Raw genomic sequence first — 21,526 nt, 5'->3', positions numbered from 1 at the left:
CCCTTCATCAGAGAGGGGGATGGGGAGATGGAACTGGAATAAATAGGGAGAGAGGGAGAGGCGGACCGAAGATGGAGAGAAAAGAAGATAGGTAGAGCAGAGAATATAGGTGAGGAGGTAGGGAGGGGATAGGTCAGTCCAGGGAAGGCGGACAGGTCAAGTAGGTGGGATGAAGTGGTAGGTAGGAAATAGAGGTGTGTCTTGAGGTGGGAGGAAGGGATGGGTGAGAGGAAGAACAGGTTAGGGAAGCAGAGACAGGCTGGGCTGTTTTTGGGATGCAGTGGAGGGAGGGGACGAGCTGGGCTGGTTTTGTGATGTAGTGGGGGGAGGGGAAGAACTGGGCTGGTTTTGGGATGCAGTGGGGGAAGGGGAGATTTTGAAGCTTGTGAAGCCCACATTGATTCCATTGGGCTGCAGGATTCCCAAGCGGAACATGAGTTGCTATTCCTGCAACCTTCGGGTGGCATCATTGTGGCACTGCAGGAGGCCCATGATGGACAAGTCATCTGAGGAATGGGAGGGGGAGTTGAAATGGTTCGCCCCTGGGAGGTGCAATTGTTTGTTGCGAACCGAGTGGAGGTGTTCTGCAAAGCGGTCCCCAAGCCTCCGCTTGGTTTCCCCAATGTAGGGGAAGCCACACCGGGTGCAATGGATACAATATACCACATTGGCAGATGTGCAGGTGAACATCTGCTTGATATGGAAGGTCATCTTGGGGCCTGGGATGGGGGTGAGGGAGGAGGTGTGGGGGCAAGTGTAGCACTTCCTGCGGTTGCAGGGGAAGGTGCCCGGTGTGGTGGGGTTGGAGGGGAGTGTGGAGCGGACAAGGGAGTCACGGAGAGAGTGGTCTCTCCGGAAGGCAGACAAGGGTGGGGATGGAAAAATGTCTTGGGTTGTGGGGTCGGATTGTCGATGGCGGAAGTGTCGGAGGATGATACGTTGTATCTGGAGGTTGGTGGGGTGGTATGTGAGAACGAGGGGTTCCTCTGGGGGCTTTTGTGGTGGGTGCTGGGTGTGCGGGATGTGTTGCGGGAAATGCGGGAGACACGGTCAAAGGCGTTCTCGACCACTGCGGGGGGAAAGTTGCGGTCCTTGAAGAACGTGGACATCTGGGATGTGCGGGAGTGGAATGCCTCATCCTGGGAGCAGATGCGGTGGAGGCGGAGGAATTGGGAATAGGGGATGGAATTTTTGTAGGAGGGTGGGTGGGAGGAGGTGTATTCTAGGTAGCTGTGGGAGTCAGTGGGCTTGAAATGGACATCAGTTTCTAGCTGGTTACCTGAGATTGGATTCTCTAGCATCTGCAGTTCCCATTATCACTGTATGAAGTAGGAATGCAGGTATACTAATTATTATTGTTATTTTTATCAGGTTAGCATAGATTGAGCTTCCCAACATGTATAGCATTGAATTTTTGATTCTATTTTCTCAAGAAACCTTCGGGAGCTACGATTAGAAACTCTGCGGCTCGAAATTGACAGTGATGTACTGGAACAGAGGTTGCAGCAGCTTCGACAAGCCATGCGTAAGGAAAAGGAGGAACGGGAGTAAGTGTTAAGATTTACGAGATTGATATCTAGAATGAGTGTCATCTTGGAAGAAAGATTGGATAGACTCACCTTGTTTTCACTGGAGTGAAGGGTGACATGATTGAAATATACAAGATCCTGAATGGTCTTGACAACTTGGATGTGGAAAGGATAACCAAGGGCTAATGTTTCAAAATACCTTTGTCGAGCACAGATGAGAAGAAAAGTTTTGCGGTTTTGAGACTTTGGACTTTCTGCCTCAGAAGGAGGTGGAGATGGGGTCATTGAATAGTTTTAAGTTGCAAGCTGGTGGATTCCTGTTAGGCAATGGAACTAAAGGCTATCAACAGCAAAAACAGAAATTGTTCGAATAACTTAGGTCTGGCGGCATCTGTGGAGAGAGATCCGAGTTAATGTTTCAGGTTGAGTGACCCTTCCTCAGAACTGTTCTGACTCAACCCATAATGTTAACTCTGATCTCTCTTCACAGATGCTGCCAGACCTGCTGAGCTTTTCCAGTAGTTGCTGTTTTTGTCTTTGATTTACAGCATCCATGGTCCTTTCATTTTTTAGTGTCAAGAGCAGATGGGAATCTGGAATGCAAGCTGCAAATAGGTCAGTGATAACCTTATTGAATGTCAGAGCAGGCTGGAGGTGCCAAATACTTCTAATACCAGGGTGACTGTCTTGATTCTTAATCAATTGAATGATAACATTTTAAAAGTACATGCCCCTCCAAAGTATGATGACCATGCCTGTGGAAGTAAAATATGCTATTGAATCCAAAAGAAACGTTATCTCCTCTGTCTCTGAAATAAAACTGCAAGCTAAACTTGTCCTTACTGCTTCAACAAGTTAAACCATTCGAGATGATTTTACAAGTTGTGAAATTTAACTTCAGAAAAAGCTCACTGAGTCAAAAAAAAACTTTTCATAGGGATTATCCTTTCAATTTGGGGACAGCCTGTAAGTAATTTTAATTAATTGCCATGATTAGTAAATTTGTGGATATATCTTGTATTTGCATTTGGGAACCACCTATAAAAATGTTTATTGGTTCAGGATTGGGTTATATTGTCAACGTGCTTGAAAACAATTTTAGATGTACTTGTGATTTTCTGTATTTTGATTTCTTGCTGTTAAAGAGGCATTTTTTTTAATATTCACCTCTGTAAAGTGTAAAATCTGACCATAATAAATGTTAATAGACATCTATAAAATTGTTACTTGCTCCAGATGTCTCTGTAGAGGTACTTAATATTTAAGAGTTTTGTACTTTCTTAATATCACCTCATAACCTGAATTACTTGCCTCACGGTGTAGTGTTTGATGATAAATAAAATGTTTGCCATAGTTTTTACCAAAGTTTTACCAGACCATAGGGCTGCTCTCTTGTTAGAGAAAGACAACTGATGGTGGTTTAGATTAGATTAGATTCCCTACAGCGTGGAAACAGGCCCTTTGGCCCAAAAAGTCCACACCGCCCCTTGGAGCATCACCACCCAGACCCATCCCCCTATAACCCACACACCCCTGAACACTATGGACAATTTAGCATGGCCAATCCACCTAGCTTGCACATCTTTGGACTGTGGGAGGAAACTGGAGCACCCGGAGGAAACCCACGCGAACACGAGGAGAATGTGCAAACTCCACACAGACGGTCGCCCGAGGCTGAAATCGAATCTGGGTCCCTGGCACTGTGAGGCTGCAGTGCTAACCACCGTGTCATCCCTGAGGGTCCCCAAGTCTCAGGCAAGGGGAGTCCTTCATAGTAATTTTACTGGTAATTTCACCTATGGGGTTGGCATCACTTTGCATTACAAACCAAGCATCCAGCTAAGTGAATCCACTTAGCGCACCCCCCCCCCCCCCCCCCCCCCCCACTTCCACTGCCCTCGCCAGCTGTTTTATCCTATCTTATTGGTTGCAAGGTAAAGTAGTTACTGGTATTGAATCATTATAGTTTTTAATGGGATTGCTACAATTTTGTTATTCATTTTGGGTTTTGTAGGCGATCAGGACCATATCATTGGAAATCTGGACAGATGGGGAGTCTTGTAAATCATGCACAGGTAGTGCTGAGAAATAAAGAAAATGTTAATCAGAAGGTAAGGAGACACCATCAAATTAAAACAGAAATAAAATTGTCTGTCGTAAGATGATATGAATTAATTTCATCAGCTGGGTTTTGTAACATTTAATGTAATGCTTGAGAAATTCAACAGAGAAATTGTAATAGTGGTTATTGAGATAGCGTTATTAGTAATAACTATGGCAATATACTACCTATTAGCCCCAATAGCCAAATGTTTCTGTATCAATGCTAACTCACTTTTCTGTCCAATCCAATTCTGCCCAAGTCTGCCATGTTTATTCCTGTGATAGAAATGTAACTACTCCTAGATGGCTGTTGTCGAAACTACATGGTAAAACAGGTTGTTGGCTTGCTCACCAAGCTGGATGGTTATAGTATAGACGTTTTGTCACCATGCTAGATGACATTACCGATGCAGCCTCCGATGAAGCAGTGTTGTTCTACTGTGTTTGGCACTTATGTGATTCTGTCTGTTAAGTTGGATTGTGTCATTTTCAGTTCTGTTCTGCATGGGTTTGTGTATGGGGTCTAATTCCACATGGTTGTTAATTGCATTACGGGTTGAAAACCAAGCCTCTAAGAATTCCAGCTTGTGTCTATGGTTGGCTTGATTTAGGGTGGTCACGTTGTCCCCGTTAAATTGATGACCTTCATTGTCCAAGTGTACTGAGATGAAGGAATATTTGTTGTGTTGTTTTGCTGCTAGCTGGTGTTCATGTATCCTGATGGCTAGTTTCCTTCTGGTCTGGCTACTGTAATGTTTGCTGCCATCATTGCAAGATATTTTGTAAACTACGTTGGTTCTGCATATCATGCGTGTGGGTCTTTGGTCCTTGTGAGTGTTTGTCGTAGTGTGGCTGTGGGTTTGTATGCTACCATGATTCCTAGTGGTCCTGGGAATCTCATTGTCATATCTGATATATTCTTGATACAGGGTAGTGTGGCCAGTGTATCAGGGCATACTGTATCCTCTTGCCCTTGTCTATCGAGTAGGCACCTGTAGTTGTTGGGATATCCGTTGTTTGCAAAGACCTTGTGTAGGTGCCGTTTCTCCTTCCAGCGTAGTTCTGGTGTGTTGCATTGAGTTGTGGCCCACTTGAATAGTGACCTCACACAGCTTTGTTTGTGGACAGTGGGGTGATTGCTGTGGAAATTGGTGGTAAAGCAATTGCATTGTATTATACAGTTGTTTCAATTCTTTCCCATCATTATTATTGCTCATATTCAGCAGCACTTTCAACTCTATTACATTGCTTCTTCTATCTACCACTCACCTTATTTCGCTTCCATTCTGATGGCCCAAAATATCCAGTTTCTGGATCACTAGAGGCCAGGCAGAAATGAAAGTGTGTTCGGATTATAGGATAGTCTTATTGCGTGGATCTTTGTGGTATTGTTCGGGATGTCTAAATTTCTGACAGGATCAGAATAACTGGTTATTAGAACAAGATGAACATTGAATGTCATGGCTACAATTGGATGAGGCAGTGGAATAAAAGACTTGCAGAATTAATTACTTTGTAGATTAATGGGAACATTGTAACTCATTCTCATGTCTGAAAGGTTTGCTTCAATCTACTCCGAGTAGGTCTGCTTATTTTATGAAGGGGATGCTGAGCAGATTTAGGACGATCTTTGAATAATTGTTGTTTATTTGTTTATGATTAGAACTTTGTTGTTGCCAACTTTTTCCAGGTCGGATTGTTATACCTTTTAAAAGATATGTTAACATAAGCAGATAGCTGTGCAGAAATTGATGTGCACAGACATAGTTGCTTTTTTTCTGCTCTTCTGCAAAGTAATCCTTTGGATGTTATATTTATTCTGTCACAGATAACTTCTGGAAAGACAAAAATCAGAATACTGAAAGACCAACGTGGAGGTATGGCTATTGTCTTTATTTAGTTTGTATTTATGCAGACTATTAGCATATAAAATGGTTTCTTGTTCTGCTTATTACAGAGCCTAGGAAACATGCCATCATTGATACAGCAGTTTGTGAAAGTGAAAAACTAAAAGTTAAGGGGAAATTATGTGGACAATGTGAGATCAGAAGTCCTGTGCTGGTATGTAAGACAAGAGATATGTTATCAAATAAATCCTTTATTTCACATTGTTTGACAATAATAACTAAGTCAGTAGAAACGTGAAAACTGGTTACCTGGTTGTGACACTTCATTTTAATGATGGAAAAAGTTGATAAAATTCATGCACAAGTTTTGATGTTTGTAAAGGATTAATTGACCTTATTGATCAAAATAAGTCTGAAATCCAAGCAAACTAAAGGAAGCACCTTTTAACAATTTTGCTTTAGAAATGTAATTATTGTCTCTGGTAGTCTGTCCCGATGATATATGACATATGATTAATACCACTGTGATGTAACATATATTTTAAATATATGTTTTAAACAACGTATGTGACTAGAAATAAATTCAATCTAATTAGTTTATAATCGGAATGAGACTATCAGAAATTGAATAAAACAATGAACTGATTTATGGACATCTAATTAATGAGAAATGTGTATTAGGTGTTGGCTGTTCAATTGCCTGAATTAAATCCAGGCAAATAGTTTAAGATCACAGATACCCTAGCATATTGTTTTTATGCCAAACTGACAACAGTTTTATCCTTCTTAATATTATCAAAGAGTTAACTAATCTAACACCGTTTTTTTCCTCTAACATTTAGATGTAGCCAGTTTACCATAAAATCATAAGAAATAGGACCAGGAATCAGTCATTCAGACTCTCAAACCCACTCTGTTATCCAATAAAATACTACTTGATTTGATTGTGGCTGTAACTCCACTTTCCTGCATAAGCACCAGTAATCCTTAACAGGTAACTTCACCTCTTGTTAAAACTTGAGACACCATGAGACTTGTGGTGAGACAGATGACTTGTGGTTTAACCTGAGTGTCACCCTTCCTCAGTTGAGGTTAGAGATTGTTTAGGAGAGTCCCTCCTCATTACCTTGGTGGATGCTGGAATTGATCCTACACTGTTGGCCCACTCTACATTGCAAACCAGCTTTGCAGACAACTGCACTAACTGACTCTGATTTCCTATAAAAATTAACAAAGGTGTTAGCTTGATCTTGGCTTTGTTGAGATCCCATAGCAACACCATCTAATTGACCATACATGGTGTAATTGAAACTGAACTCAACTGTGTGATTTGCTAAGTTCATAATTTGAATGGATACTGACTCAACAATGGTGATGCATCTATGTTGACGTGATATATATAGTGCTGCAGTGCAAATGTCAGTAGTTTCTATGAGTGGTGCCTTCAAGATTGCCTTAATTTTAAGATAGCTGTGGAAGGAGGAGATAGCAAGTTTAAAAAGAGTAAGTCAAGGCTATCCTATCCTATCTTGTCCCATCCTACTCCAGCATATTCTTTCCCAAATTGAAACCCATTCAGTCTAGAGAAATGAGCAAATTTGGACAAAAGTCATAATTCATGGAGATGTATAGCATGGAAACAGACCCTTTGGTCCAACTCCTCTATGCTGACCAGATATCCTAAATAAATCTAGTTCCATTTGCCAGCATTTGGCCCATATCCCTCTAAACCCTTCCTATTCGTATACCCATCCAGATGCCTTTTAAATGTTGTAATTGTACCAGCTACCACCACTTCCTCTGGCAGCTCATTCCATACACATGTCAACCTCTGCATGAAAATGTTGCCCCTTCAAAATCTTTCCCCTTTACCTTAAACCTATGGCCTCTAGTTTTAGACTCCCCCACCCTGGGGAAAAGACCTTCTCTATTTACCCTGTCAATGCCCTTTATGATTTTGTACACCTCTATCTCCAACCCCAATCTGGTAAGATTCAGGAACAATGGATGAACAATGATATTGAGGTTCAGGACAAGAATAAAAGTGAATCTTTTTTCAGATATAGACAACTTGGTTCAATTGAATCTTTTTTAATCAATGTAAAGATTGTAGGGGCATTCTTAATAAAGAAATCAAGAAGGCAATGAGAGGATATGAGATAGCAATGGCAGGTAAAGTTAAGAATAATCTAAAGGGATTCTACAAATACATTAAGAGCAAGGGGGTAACTAAAGAGAGGAAATTCTGAGGAAGGGTCACTGGACTCAAAATGTTAACTCAGATTTTTCCTTCACAGATGCTGGCAGACCTGCTGTGCTTTTCTAGCTACATTTTTTTTGTAACAAGAGGGAGGGTTTGTCCTCTTAAAGATCAAGGAGGCCATGATTGTGTTGAACTCCAGGCAATCGATGAGATACTAAATTAGTATTTTGTGTCACTCTTTACTGTGGAGAAAGAAATAGAGTCCAGAGAATGCAGACAAATAAACTTTTAATGATTGAAAGACAGTTTACATTACAGAAGAGTAAGTTCAGAGGTCTTAGAGATTGTAAAGGTGGATAAATCACCGGGACCTGACCTAATGTATCCCAGAATGTTGTTGGAAGTAAGGGAGCAAATTACAAGGCCCATTGCAGAAATATTTGCGTCATCTATAACCATGGGTGAGGTGTTTGATGATTGGAGGGTGGCTAATGTTGTACCTTTGCTTAAGAAAAGTTGTAAGGAGAAACCAGGGAACTATATTCCTGTGAATCTGACTTCAGTTGTGGGTGAATTGTTGGAGGTGATTATAAAAGATAGGGTTTATGGACATTTAGAAAGGCAAAAAATGATTTATGATAGTCAGCATGGTTTTATGCGAAGAAAATTGAGTCTCACAAGCTTGTTTGAGTTTCTTCAGGAAGTTACCAAACAGGTTATTGATGACAGAGCAGTCGACATTGTTTATTTGATTTTTAGTCAAGCCTTTGACAAGGTTCGACATGGTAGACTAATTAGTAAAGTTCGGTTACATGGGATTCAGGGGAGCTTGCCAACTGGATACATAATTTGTTTAACAGCAGGAGGCAGAGAGTAATGGTGGAGGGTTGCTTTAGGGACTGGAGGCCTGTGACCAGCGATATTCCACAGGGATCGGTTCTGGGTCCTCTTTTGTTTATCATTTATATGAATGATTTAGATGAGAATGTAGAAGGCATGGTTAGTAAGTTTGCAAATGACACCATTGGTGGCATCATAGACAATGAAGAAGGTTTTTCTGAGATTACAAAGGGAGCATGTTCAAATTAGTCAATGGACTGAAAAATGGCAGATGCAAGGTATTGCATTTTGGTATAACAAACAAAGGTAGAGCTTATGCAATTAATGGTAGAGCCTTGGGTGGTGTTGTAGAACAGAGAGACTTAGGGTGCAGGCACATAATTCTTTAAAGTTGGCATCATATTTGGACAGGATGGTTAAAAAGGCATTTGGCACACTTGCCTTCATTGCTTAGTCCTTTGAGTGTAGGGGTTGGGACGTTGTGTTGTGGTTATATAGGACATTGTTGAGGCCTCTTCTGGAATTCTGTGTTCCGTTCTGGTCACCCAGTTATAGGAAGGATATTGTCAACTGGAGAGGAGTCAGAAGAGATTTACCAGGATGTTGCTGGAATTGGAAGCTTTCAGTTATAAGGAAAGGCTGGATTGACTGGGACCTTTCTCCAGTAGAGTGTGGAAGATTATCTGATGGAAGTTTATAAAATAATGAGAGGTATAGATAGAGTTGATGGTCGTTGGCTTTTCTCTAAGATGGGGAATTTCAAGATTGGGAAACATTTTTAAGGTGAGAGGAGAGAGACTTAAAAAAGACAGATATATGAGGCAAATTTCTTCTACACAGAGAGTGGTTCGTACGTTGTATGAACTTCCTGAATAAGTGGTGGATGTGGGTACAGTTACAACGTTTAAAAGATATTTGGAAGGATATATGAATAATAAAAGGTTTGGAGTGACATAGGCCAGGAGTAGGCAGGTGGGACTAGTTTAGTTTGGGATTGTGTTCGGCATGGATTAGTTGGACCAAAGTGTCTGTTTCCATGCTGTATGACTCTAACACCAAATGCCGCTGTCACTATCCTGTGACTCCACTTTCAAGAAACAATGAACCTGTACTCCAAGGTCTCTTTGTTCAGCATCACACTCAGGACCGCACCATTAAGCATAAAAGCCCTGCCCTGATTCGCCTTTTTAAAATGCAGCACCTCACATTTATCTAAATTAAACCCTATCAACCACCCCTCAGTCCATCGGCCCATCTGATCAAGATCCCATTGTACTCTAAGGTAACCTTTGCTGTCCACTACACCTCCAAATTTCCTGTCATTGCAAACTTAACCATACCTCCTATGTTCACATCCAAATCATTTATATAACTGATGAAAAGCAGTGGACCTAGCACTGATCCTTGTGGTACACTGCTGGTTGCAGTCCTCCAATATGAAATGCAACCGTCCACCACCACCCTTTGACTTCCACCTTTGAGCCAGTTCTGTATCCAAATGGCTAGTTCTCCCTCTATTCTGTGTGATCTAATCTTGCTAACCAGTCTTGCCATGAGGACCCTTGTCGAAAGCCTTACTGAGTCCATACAGATTGCACCCACTGCATTGTCCGCATTAATTCTCTTTGTTACTTGTTCAAAAAACTCAATTAATTTAGTTAGACATGATTTCCCACACAAAGCTATGTTAAGTATCCCTAATCAGTCCTTGCCTTTCCAAATACAACTCTCTATCTTCAAATTCTTCTCCACACTAAACATTGATGCAAAATACTCATTTAGTATCTCCCTTATCTCCTGTGGTCCCACACATCGGCAGCCTTGCTGATCTTTAAGGGGCCCTATTGTCTCCCTAGTTACTGTTTTGTTCTTAATGTATTTGTAAAACCCCTTTGGATTCTCCTCAACTCTATTTGTCAAAGCTATCTCATGTCCCCTTTTTGCCCCCTTGACTTCCCTCTTCAGTATGCTCTTACTGCCCTTATACTCTTGTAGGGATTTACTTGATCTCTGCTGTCTGTACCTGACATATGCTTCCTTCTTTTTCTCGACCAAAACCTCAATTTCTCTAGTCATCCAGCATTCCTTACACCTACCAACCTTGACCTTCATCCTAGGAAAATACTGTCTCTGGATTCGCTATCATTTTTGAAGACTTCCTATTTTTTTAGCTACCTTTTACTGGCAAACATCCACCTCCAATGAACTTTTGAAAGCTGTTCCCTAATACTGTCAAAATTGGCCTTTCTCCTATTTAGAACTTTAACTCCTAGATTCATTCTATCCGTTTCCATCACTGGTCTAAGCATAATAGAATTATGGTCACTGGCCCCAAAGTGCTCCCCCTTTGACACCTCGGTCATTTGTGCTGCCTTATTTCGCAAGAGTAGTCTAAGTTTTTTTGCACCATCCATGTACTGAATCAGAAAATTTTCTTGTACATATTTAACAAATTCCTCTCCATCCAAGCCCTTAACGTTATGGCAGTCCCAATCTATATTTGGAAATCAAATGTGACATCGTAGAGCAGCAGGTTAGTGAAAGGTTGCTGAGAATTTTGCTCTTTCATCTTTTAACCTTTTGTAATTGTAAGGTTTTATGACTGATAAACACCAATAGTGTTGATTGTAGTGATAGCCCTTGTTGATTATAAATTAATTTTAAAAAAAAGAAAATCGTTAGCATATAAGTTAGCGGGATGTGTGATTCTGGACAAGCATATCTGCACTGCCTGCAGCTTGAAGAGCTTGACATGAGAATCATTGAGGTAGAGGCAAAAATGCAGTCATTGTGAGCCATCAGGAAAGGGAGAATTACCTGGATGCATTCTTCCAGATGGTAAGCCAACACTTTGGGAACAATTCTTCTGATTTTATCAGGGCCACAAGGATGTGATGGGTACGGAGACCCAGAAATTAAGATAAGGGAGACTTAGTCTTTGCAATTGTTTAGTGGTTCAAATTTCTTGCAGCCTTTTTGGATGAAACCATTGGCTGTGTGATGGATAAGCAAATTGTGTATATCTCCTAACCAGCCTAAACAATTCTCTGAAGGCAAGAGGGACAATCTAGATGGCTGTGTTGCCTATTCCCGTGTTTACAATAATTGCTCTGGGTTGCAATGGAATCATCTGTAATGGTGGTGGTGAAAGGGGTTGGGGGAAGGAGTATGGGAATTCACTGAATGTGTTCCACTTAAGTAAAGCTAGGAAAGAGGTGGTGATGATCATATTAAAAAAATGCCAAAGATGGTACTTTCTGTTTACAACCTGAACCATAACCAAATTGGTAGAGGGTAACTAATTTTAGAGTTAAATGTGTGGATCAATATTGCTGTCAGAAAAACAGACTATGATTCATGGGGTACAGGCACTAGAACTGTGGAAGCTGTACCATTAAGATGGTCTTCACCTAAACCATATTGAGACTAGTGTTCTGGTGAGTCATTGAATTTGACTTATCAAGACAAATTTAAACTAAATAATGGGGTTGGGTAATCATGTTTTGGAAAGATGTGAAAAGTTATGTATAGAAGAGAGCAAAGTAGCATTAAGGAATATCACTGCCTTCTTGAGTGTGGCAGAAAGGACAGAATAATCAAATCTAAAAGTGCATCACCAGATAATGTTAGAACTTACAAAAACGACAAAACACACAGCTAAAATTTCTGTATCAGCATATATCATTTGTGACAAAAGGGATGAATTGACAACTCAAATTAGAATGATGTGATAGCCATTACAGATCTGCACAATGACAAAGACCTGAATATTCATTGATACGTGATATTTGGGAAGGACAAGTAGTTGGGAAAAAGTGGGTAGGTTAATTAAGGACAATATTGCTTCAAGAATGAAAGATGATCTTAGTTCTGGAGATCACTATGTAGAGTCGGTTTGGGCAGAAATACAAACTCAAAGTAAGAAGTCAGTTGTGGGAGTCTCCTGCAAACTATAGGATGTGATATTCAGTAGGAGATAATGGATGTTTATGAGAAACGTATATGAATAATTAAAATAACTTTTAATCTACAAATAGGTTGGATTAATCAGATTGGCAAAGGTAGCCTGGATGATGAGTTTGTGGAGCTTTAAGGGCGATTTTCTTAGCAGGCAACCATAGAGCAGTCTGTAGTAGATCTGGTAGTATGCAATGCGACAGGATTAATTAACAACCTCATTGTGAATGTACCCAGACATAACAGTGATCATACTATGATTGAGTTCCACATCAATTGAGGGAATAAAGAATGGATTTAAGACTAGTAATTTAAACTTGAAATCAGCTGAATGGAGGTGGGAAATTAGGTATAGGTTAGAAAATGGAGAGTGTGTATTAATTTTCAGGTTGACAAGATCGATAAGTGAAGTGCTGGAGTCTGTGATTGACACTTTATCTCAATGGCTTGGATGAAGGTTCCAAATGTATGGCTGCTAAATTTGTTAATGATAGATTGGAAAATAAGTTGTGAAGAAGACATATGGAGTCTCTAAAGGTACGTAGATGGATTATATGAGTATCAAAAATTTTGCAATATAATGCAGTAAAATGTGAACTAGAGATAATGGGAACTGCAGATGCTGGAGAATTCCAAGATAATAAAATGTGAGGCTGGATGAACACAGCAGGCCAAGCAGCATCTCAGGAGCACAAAATGTGAACTAGTCCACTTTGGCAGGAAGAATTGAAAAGCGTTATATGATTTAAATGGACAGAGATTGCAGAGCTCTGAGATACAAAGTGATCTGGATGTTCTGGTATATGAATCACAAACATTTATTGTGCGTGTGTAATAAGTAAGAAAGGAAATGGAATTCCATAATTTATTGCAATGGCAATGGAACATAGGGTAAGGATGCTTTGCTGCAGTTGTACAGGGTTTTGGTGAGACTACATCTGGAATACTGTATATATTTTTAGCCTCCTTATTCAAGAAAGAAGATAAGCTGTTCAGAGGGGGCTCACCTGACTAATACCTGGGATGGATGTGAGGGAGGAGGGAAGGTTGTCTGGGAGAGATCGGTTGAACTCCATTAGAGTTTGGAAGAAAGAAGGGTGATCTTGTTTGAAATCTACAAGGTCCTGAGGAGACATTGAAAGCATGTTTCTTTTTGCCAGAGCTCTAAAATCAAGAGATAAACTTTAAAAACAATATATCACCTGTTTACATGGAGTTAAGGATAATTGTTTTTCTCTGAAGGTGAGAATCTTTGGATCTCTTTGCCCTATCTCTCAATTTACAGAGTAGAAATGCAACTTACATTGCACTCGAAATTTTGTAAAAGTTTGAAATCCTCTTTGCCAGGTGGCTAATAGCTTGGGGTTAAACTAAAAATTGATAACACAAAAAAGATTTTAAAAAAGATCAGGCAGCAAATTACCATTCATAATTTCACTTGTTTTGTGCTCAGTTTTATTCTTCAGCACATATTATTAATGTTCTTAGGAAAAGTTGCTGTAACCCAAACGAGGAGGCGGGGTGTGCAGGGGTGGCAGAGAGTGTGGAGAAATTTCAGTGCAACTCATCCGTTGTCCTGTTTCAAAATATTTATATCTGCCTAACTTTAAATGTGGAGTATTTTTGGATGAGTTAATTAACATTGTTTCATTTTACAAAATTCTGTTGAATGCTTGGGGTATTATGTTCTCATAGTCTTATTTTTATATTTAATGTTTTTACTCTGTTGTTTTAGTGATGTTTTTCAAAACTAAATGTGTAGCAAGGGCTAATTTTAAGAAAGTGCTGACAAACTGAACCCTTCCTTCCTGGAAGTGCATATCATGAAATCGCATGCATTTCCCAAAGTTTCTATCCATTTATTGTAATATATAGAAAATGTTGAGTGTGCTCATAATTCCTGACATGTGGTCATAGTGATTTCAGGAGCTCTACTGCATTATATTGCCAAATGTTTTGATACTTGTGTAATCCATCTGTGTACCTTTCCAGACTCCAGGAACTTGCTTTTGTAAAACGGGCTTAAAGGAGGTCAACAGACCAGACAGCATCAGAGGACCAGGGAAGTCGAGGTTTCAGGTCATTGACTTTCCTGCTCCTGTGATGCTGTCTGACCTGCCATGCTCCTCCAACTCCACATGTTATTGCCTCTGACTTCCAGCATCTGCAATTCTTACTATCTCCTAAAGCAGAGATAGTAGTTTCTGAAGAAGGGTCTAGGCCTGAAACGTCGGCCTTCCTGCACCTCTGATGTTGCTTGGCCTGCTGTGTTCATCCAGCTCTACACTTTGGTATCTCATATCCCCTAAAGCAGTTCAGTTTCCGTTCTGATTTTTGACTACATCTGAGCTCAACAAATAACTAAATATATTCACAGGAAGAAAGATGTCTTTTTTATTCAAATCATTGGACATGTCAGTTAATCTTGACTTTTTAAAGTATTTTTCACTTTTTAAAGGTTTGTGTGGAGTGTGGAGAAGATTACTGTTCTAGCTGCTTTGCTAAATTCCATCAGAAGGGGGCGCTGAAGCTTCACAGATTTTCTCCTTTTCAGGTACCAACAAACTCTTGTGTTACATTTTCATAATGCAGTGCTTCTTTATACGCTGTAGCTTAGAATCTTTAAAACTGTGTTTGAATTGTTTTTCATTTTTAATTTGATCTGATTTTAAGATGTAGCTAGTCATTCTGAAGTTGATGACTTTATTTTTTAAGGAATTGTTTTTCACACACAACCTTCACAAGTTGGGATTATTGTTGAACAATTTTATGAAGCCTGTAAATAAACAAAATCCCAACAGTCAGACTTCTGATTAAGCTTATTTGAAGGTATATTCAAGTCTGTACTTGAAGACAGAGACCTATTGACATACATTGGCTGCATTTTACATGTGAATCAATCATCTGTTTTGAAAGGCCTGCTGAATTAGTTGAACTTTACATTGCAGTCAATAGAGCAGGAAACCAAACACGTGTATGATGGATGGCATAGCCAGCATCAAGAGTTTTATATTACTGCTGAACGTTAAAATTGCCCTTAGTGAGTCAAGGTCAAGTATGGCCTTTAGACTAACTGTTGTTAAGAGGCTGATTGGACTAGGGTATGCAGTGCACTGTTTGTAGTATTTCAGCTGTGGTCTGACCAACGCGTTACCTAGTTTTGGCAAAACCTACCTACTGTTAGAGATAGTAGGAATGGCTGATGCTGGAGTCTGAGATAACAAGGTGTGGAGTTGGATGAACACAACAGGCCGGGCAGCATCAGACAAGCAGGAAAGCTGACGTTTCAGGTCGGGACCCTTCTTCAGTAATCTTGTTATCTCAGACTCCAGCATCGGCAGTTCCTACTATCTCTGAGTCAGTTCTAACCCCACTGTGAAGCCTCTTCTAAGGATGCCGACCTTGAAGAAGTTACCATCCTCCCTCCAGAAAGACCTCGGTGGATCTCTCTCCCACTGCAACCCTCTGGTAATCTATTTAGCCTTGAAACTGCTTGACCATGTACTGAAGCAAACCAGATATTACAGCCACATTGCCTTTCTCAATACCTGCCTACAGAACCGGATCATCCCGAGCGGACTGCAATCTACATTTAGGCCTTCCCAATTCGGCCCGAACCGAGACGACCACTACGTGCACAACATTCAGATCCTCCAAAAACTTTTCTCTGTGACTTCTCAAGTACACACTTGCAGCAATGCGCCAGCATCTCCTGAGCTTACAATTAAGCCTACCCCAGCTCAGAGCCTCCCTGTTCCAAGCCGGCAAAGGACCTCTCCTGTTTTTCATCCTTCACAGGATCCACTACTTACTGTTATATTAGATTCCTTTTGAAATGAAGGCCAACATTCCACTTACCTTCCCTGTTTTTTTTGTGATTTATGAATGAGGATTCCAAAATCTCTCTGTTCCATTTCTTTCTGCAGTATTTCTCATTTAAATAATATTCAGCTGCTCTATTCATCCTACAAAAATGCTTAACCTCACATTTCCCTGCAATGTATTCCATATGCCAAATTTTTTACCCATTTACTGAGCTTATATACAGTATAGATCTATACCTCTGCAGACTTTGTGTCATCCTCACCGCTTGCCTTTCCACCTATTTTTATGTCAATGCAAACCTGGCAATAATGCATTCACTTGCGTCTTCCAAGTTATTAACATTTTTGTAAATAATTGTGATCTCTGCGCCACTAGGTACAAATTGCCATACTGAAGATGTCCACTATTCCCAATTTGTCTAAACTCAATCCCTTTGCAACTATGCTGTCCATCATCTGGCATCAATCTGAAATGAAGCCAGTCTGTTGGCAAATTAAAGTCATGCTTGATTCCAAGATGTGCTTCCAACCACACATTCATGACTTCACTCAAACAGCCTGCTCCAACACCATAGACTCTTATCTTAAGTAGCCTAATATATGGTACTTTATCGCATGCCTTCTGAAAATTCAAATATAATACATGCACTACTTCTTCCCCTTTATCTATCCTGCTTGTTAAGACATCAAATAATTCTTGTAAATTTGTGTGTTGTAAATGCCATGCTAAAGAAGTGGAACAGAGCTTATTTATTTGATCAGATGGACAACTGGATTTTGGTTGACTTCACGATTTATGGGGGTAAGGATGTGGCTATGAGCCTGGAGTGCTTTGAAGTAGCTAAGGCCATATGTGCCCTCATTATACGTGAGGGGCTATGACAGAGTCACGATCAGGTAATCTTTTTAAGGTGGAAATAGACTGTTTGAGTGAAGTCATGAATGTGTGGTTGGAAGCACATCTTGGAATCAAGCATGACTTTAAGTTGCCAACAGACTGGCTTCATTTCAGACTGATGCCAGAGACAGGGACAGCATAGTTGCAAAGGGATTGAGTTTAGACCATTACAAGTAAAGGATGATTTATATACTCCAACATGTGTCTAATCTGCCTCGCTTTAAAATTTCATGTATTTAAATACATTACAAACAATGTTAGAAAATGCCATTATTTTCTCTCATTTTGCCCTCCTGTCTCCACAGAGGCATCAGTAAAGCGAGCATTACATTTGTCTTAGTTTTTTGAAACTGATTTTTTGTGACAGCTTAAAAATAAGACATAATGCTGCAATTGCTGAGAATCCAAAATAAAACAAAATGTTTGAGAAGCAGCTTCAGATAGATCTATACCTGACATGTTAACTGATTTGCATTCTCTCAATAGATATTACCTGGTCCTCAGGCTGTCTCCAGCATTTTTGTTTGCAACTATGGCTTCTCCCTGCTGCATCGTTTTCTTTACATTCTGCTCTCGTTTATGGAAAAATCTGTTCCATTTTGCTGGCAGCTACAACAATTGTCAGTAAACTAATCAACCATCAATATTTTTGCTCTAAGCAAAGTCCAACTGAATTCACATTTCTGAATATACACTTCAATTTATTTTGTCACTACTTAATTCAGAGAGCTTTGATTAAAGAATATGGAAAGATACAAGTTTTAATTTTGACACTCAAAAGTGTGGTTCAGTAGCTACTGATTCTCTGCAAAAATTGAGATTAATCTAATCTGTTTACAGTGTTAGGGTCATGTTTGATCCCAAAATGAGCTTCCAACTTCACATTCATGTCATTGCCAAGACCATCTATGTCCACCTCAGTGAGATTGCTCTATTTTAGACTCTCATTTGTGCCTTAATTACCTCTGAATTCAGCTATTCCAATGCACTCCAGGCAGCATTCTCATATTGTGCCCCCTGTAAACCCCAAGTCATCCAAAACTTGCTTCTAAGTAAGTCTATTTTCCCCATCATGTTGGTTCACTGACTTACATTGGTCCTGGTCAAGCAACGCCATGACTTTAAACTTCTAATCCTTGCTTGCAAATCCTGAATAGCCTCTCCCTGCTCATCTCTGCAAACACCTGCGACCCACAAACTTCTGAGATAGATGCGCCCCTCTAATTCCAGCCACTTGAGCAATATTAGTTTTAATTGTCCTACCATTGATGTCTGTGTCTTTGATTACTGAGAGCCCAATCTCTGAAGCTGGCTCACTATACTTCTCTATCTCGTTATCTTGCTTTTCTCCCCAAGGCACTCTTTAAAACACACTGCTTTGAATGATAGTCTGATGTAATGTTCCCTTATAAAATGCTAATGATAAAGTTTGCACCTGTCTAGTGCATTGAGGCTTTTCACTATGGCGAAGGTGCTACATAAATACAAGTTGCTCGTGTGTGTTTCTATAATTTGTTTCCTTGCCTGTGCGTCTTTTTAATTTGTTATTTATATGTAGTTACTCAAGTTTTTATATCAGCTCCTATTGTGTGAACACAGAAGGATCTCTGGGGGATATGTGACTTTTATTTTCATGCCAAGAAAGGACACAATGGATGGTAGAATACTGATGTATGACTTGAAGGATGAGAAAGAAACAGTCTTTGTATAGACCTGGTAGACATGAGGGCTATTTAGTACCTTGGATAGTGTTGCAGTTCTGTTTTGTGGTTGAATCTGAAAGGTGATTTTGAGCTGCAGCTGGTGAAATGTAGGCAAGAGCCAACCTTTTTGAAGTTTGATGAAATTGAAGTATATGTTATGTTATTTAATAGTCCAAAAAAGAACTCAATTTTTTCAGAAGGATGTGTACTCCCAACCATGCTAAGTTTTGTGTACTTTTGTCAAAAGAATGTCACGTTAGAGTGCACATACTAATATTCCTTTTGGAGATGAAATGCTGTTCAAACAAAATTAAGGGACAGCGTTTGGCTAATTGGGAGGGCATAATTAGGTATAAAGTTTCCAAATACTTAAAATACTGGTGGTGGATTTAGAATTACTAGAGTGATTTAATTTAAAATTGATTTTAATCTAGTCGTGATTTTGAGGCAATTTATGCAGGTTTTATTCTTGTTTGGGTGGCTTTAGACTGCATGTTGTGCTTTAATCAGCAATCACCTGGAGAGATTTGTTAGATGATAATTATAAGTGAAATTCTGTGTTTTTTTTTTATCTCTTATACTGCCGCTATTCGTATTATTTGCAACTCATTTGTGTCATTAATAGAAAGTGTCCGTACCAGCATAAGATGTGGGCATATTTTGTTGTCTATGATAGTGTGCATGAAGTTCTTTTTAATGACTTTCATGTTAGGGAATAAGCCGCTACCCATTTCCAGCAGGCAATAGCAATAGCATAATGTATTTTCAAAACAAGGAGCTTATTTAAGTTTGCAGGTGACTGCTAATAGTGGTGGATTCTGCATTTGTAATTAAAGTGCAGCAATTGTTACACGTGTACAAATTCAAATCTTGTGTCAGTGTGACTTATAATACAAATATATCATATGTGCATGGTGCGGTTTGTGACTATGTAATTTAATTAATATCTCACTTTTCATGTAAACACACCTATCATAGGGGTTTTAATGAGCATCAGCAGAGCCACGATCTTAAATTTTCTCTGACATTTTCTCTTCAGTTTCACTCAGTTCTTTAGTTATATGTTGATTACAAATAAAACTGTTTTACTAATCTTCATCTTAGTTCAGGAAAACATGTGCTGCACACTTCCATTGTTCTTAAACTACACCCAATGCATTTCCAACATGCTATTTTTGTCTTTTTACACCAGAGTCAGATTCATAGCATGGTTTGCAAGTCATGCTGGAGGTGTGTGGAAACAGATATAGGTCGGTTAGAAGGATTGCCTCAAATTTCCAATGAAGTATCCAAGCTCTTAATGGTATCGAAAGAATTCTAAACCTCACTTGGCACCTTTTCCTCCACCTTTGCCTTCCCTGCCACCTCTATGCTCCCCCATGTATCCCAACACTTACGGAGGATGAACTATGTTTAGTCCTCTGATTCCATGCAATATTGATGAGGAGATAAAACACTTCGCCACCTGATTTCTACATTGAGCTACAAGTATGTTGAATTAAACAAATTCTGTTCATACACAATGGGGAAATAAGAAAAATACATTGAGTAATTGTATCTTTCTGCTTTTCCATTTGGAAGGGAAAGAAAAGGAGCAGCATGTACAAGCTGCTCCTCCTGAGTTTGAAAAACACGTAGATGTCGCATGTGGAGGAGAACATCAGTGGTAGACTATGTCTCCAGTAGGAGATGATGAAGGAATCAGGGAGGATTTAGCTAAGGTAGAATGGGAGCAAAAACTTTATGGTCGGTCGATTGAGGAACAATGGAGGACTTTCAAAACAATTTTTCACAGTGCTCAGCAGAAGTATATTCCAGTGAGAAGGAAGAACTGTAGGAAAAGAGAGAGCCAGCCATGGATGTCTAAGGAAATAAAGGAAACTATCAGATTGCAAAAAACATAAGAAAGCAAAGAGTAGTGGGAAACCAGTAGACTGGGAAATCTTTAAAGGCCAACAGATAGCCACAAAAACATTATAATAAGAAGTAAAATAAATTATGAGAGTAAGCTAGCTCAGAATATAAAAACAGACAGCAAAAGTTTCGATAAATATGTAAATCATAAAAGAATGTTGAAGGTAAACATTGATCCTTTAGAGGATGAGAAGGCCAATTTAATAACTGGGAATGAGGAAGTAGCCAAGACATTAAACAATTATTTCATGCCGGTCTTCACAGTGGAAGACACAAATAACATGCTGATAACTGATGACGAGAAGGTTATAGCAGGTGAGGACTTAGAAACTATCATTATCACTAAGGAGGCAGTGCTGGCCCAGCTAATGGGGGGGGGGGGGAGCTAAAAGTAGACAAGTCTCCTGGCCCAGATGAAATGCATCCCAGGATACTAAGAGGTGATTGGGGAAATAGAAAATGCACTAGTAATTATTTACCAAAATTCACTGGACTCTGGGGTAGTTCCTGCAGGTTGGAAAACAGCCAATGTGATGCCACTGTTTAAAAAAGGAAGTAGACAATAAGCAGGTAACTGTAGGCCAGTTAACTTAACTTTGGTAGTGGGGAAAATACCTAAAGCATCATTAAAGAAGAAGTAGCAAGATATCTGGATATATATTGTCCCATTGGGAACACCCAGCATGGGTTTATGAAGGGTAGGTCATG

The 21,526-nt window shown here is 39.7% G+C and overlaps 1 protein-coding gene across 2 annotated transcripts in view; it reads left to right on the top strand.

Annotated features, from left to right (window-relative positions):
• Positions 1-21,526, top strand: part of zbbx (zinc finger, B-box domain containing) — a 125,769-nt gene that overhangs the window by 43,960 nt on the left and 60,283 nt on the right. For both annotated transcript variants that reach the window (XM_059651072.1, XM_059651073.1), the window contains exons 4-8: positions 1,434-1,547; positions 3,544-3,640; positions 5,461-5,509; positions 5,590-5,693; positions 14,938-15,033. In XM_059651072.1, coding sequence (XP_059507055.1) covers positions 1,434-1,547; positions 3,544-3,640; positions 5,461-5,509; positions 5,590-5,693; positions 14,938-15,033 — 460 coding nt within the window. The remainder of the gene's footprint in view (positions 1-1,433; positions 1,548-3,543; positions 3,641-5,460; positions 5,510-5,589; positions 5,694-14,937; positions 15,034-21,526) is intronic.

The sequence above is a fragment of the Stegostoma tigrinum genome, chromosome 14 (assembly GCF_030684315.1).
Source record: "Stegostoma tigrinum isolate sSteTig4 chromosome 14, sSteTig4.hap1, whole genome shotgun sequence".
NCBI classification, from domain to species: Eukaryota; Metazoa; Chordata; class Chondrichthyes; order Orectolobiformes; family Stegostomatidae; genus Stegostoma; species Stegostoma tigrinum.
This window is presented reverse-complemented; position numbering and strand designations above follow the sequence as displayed.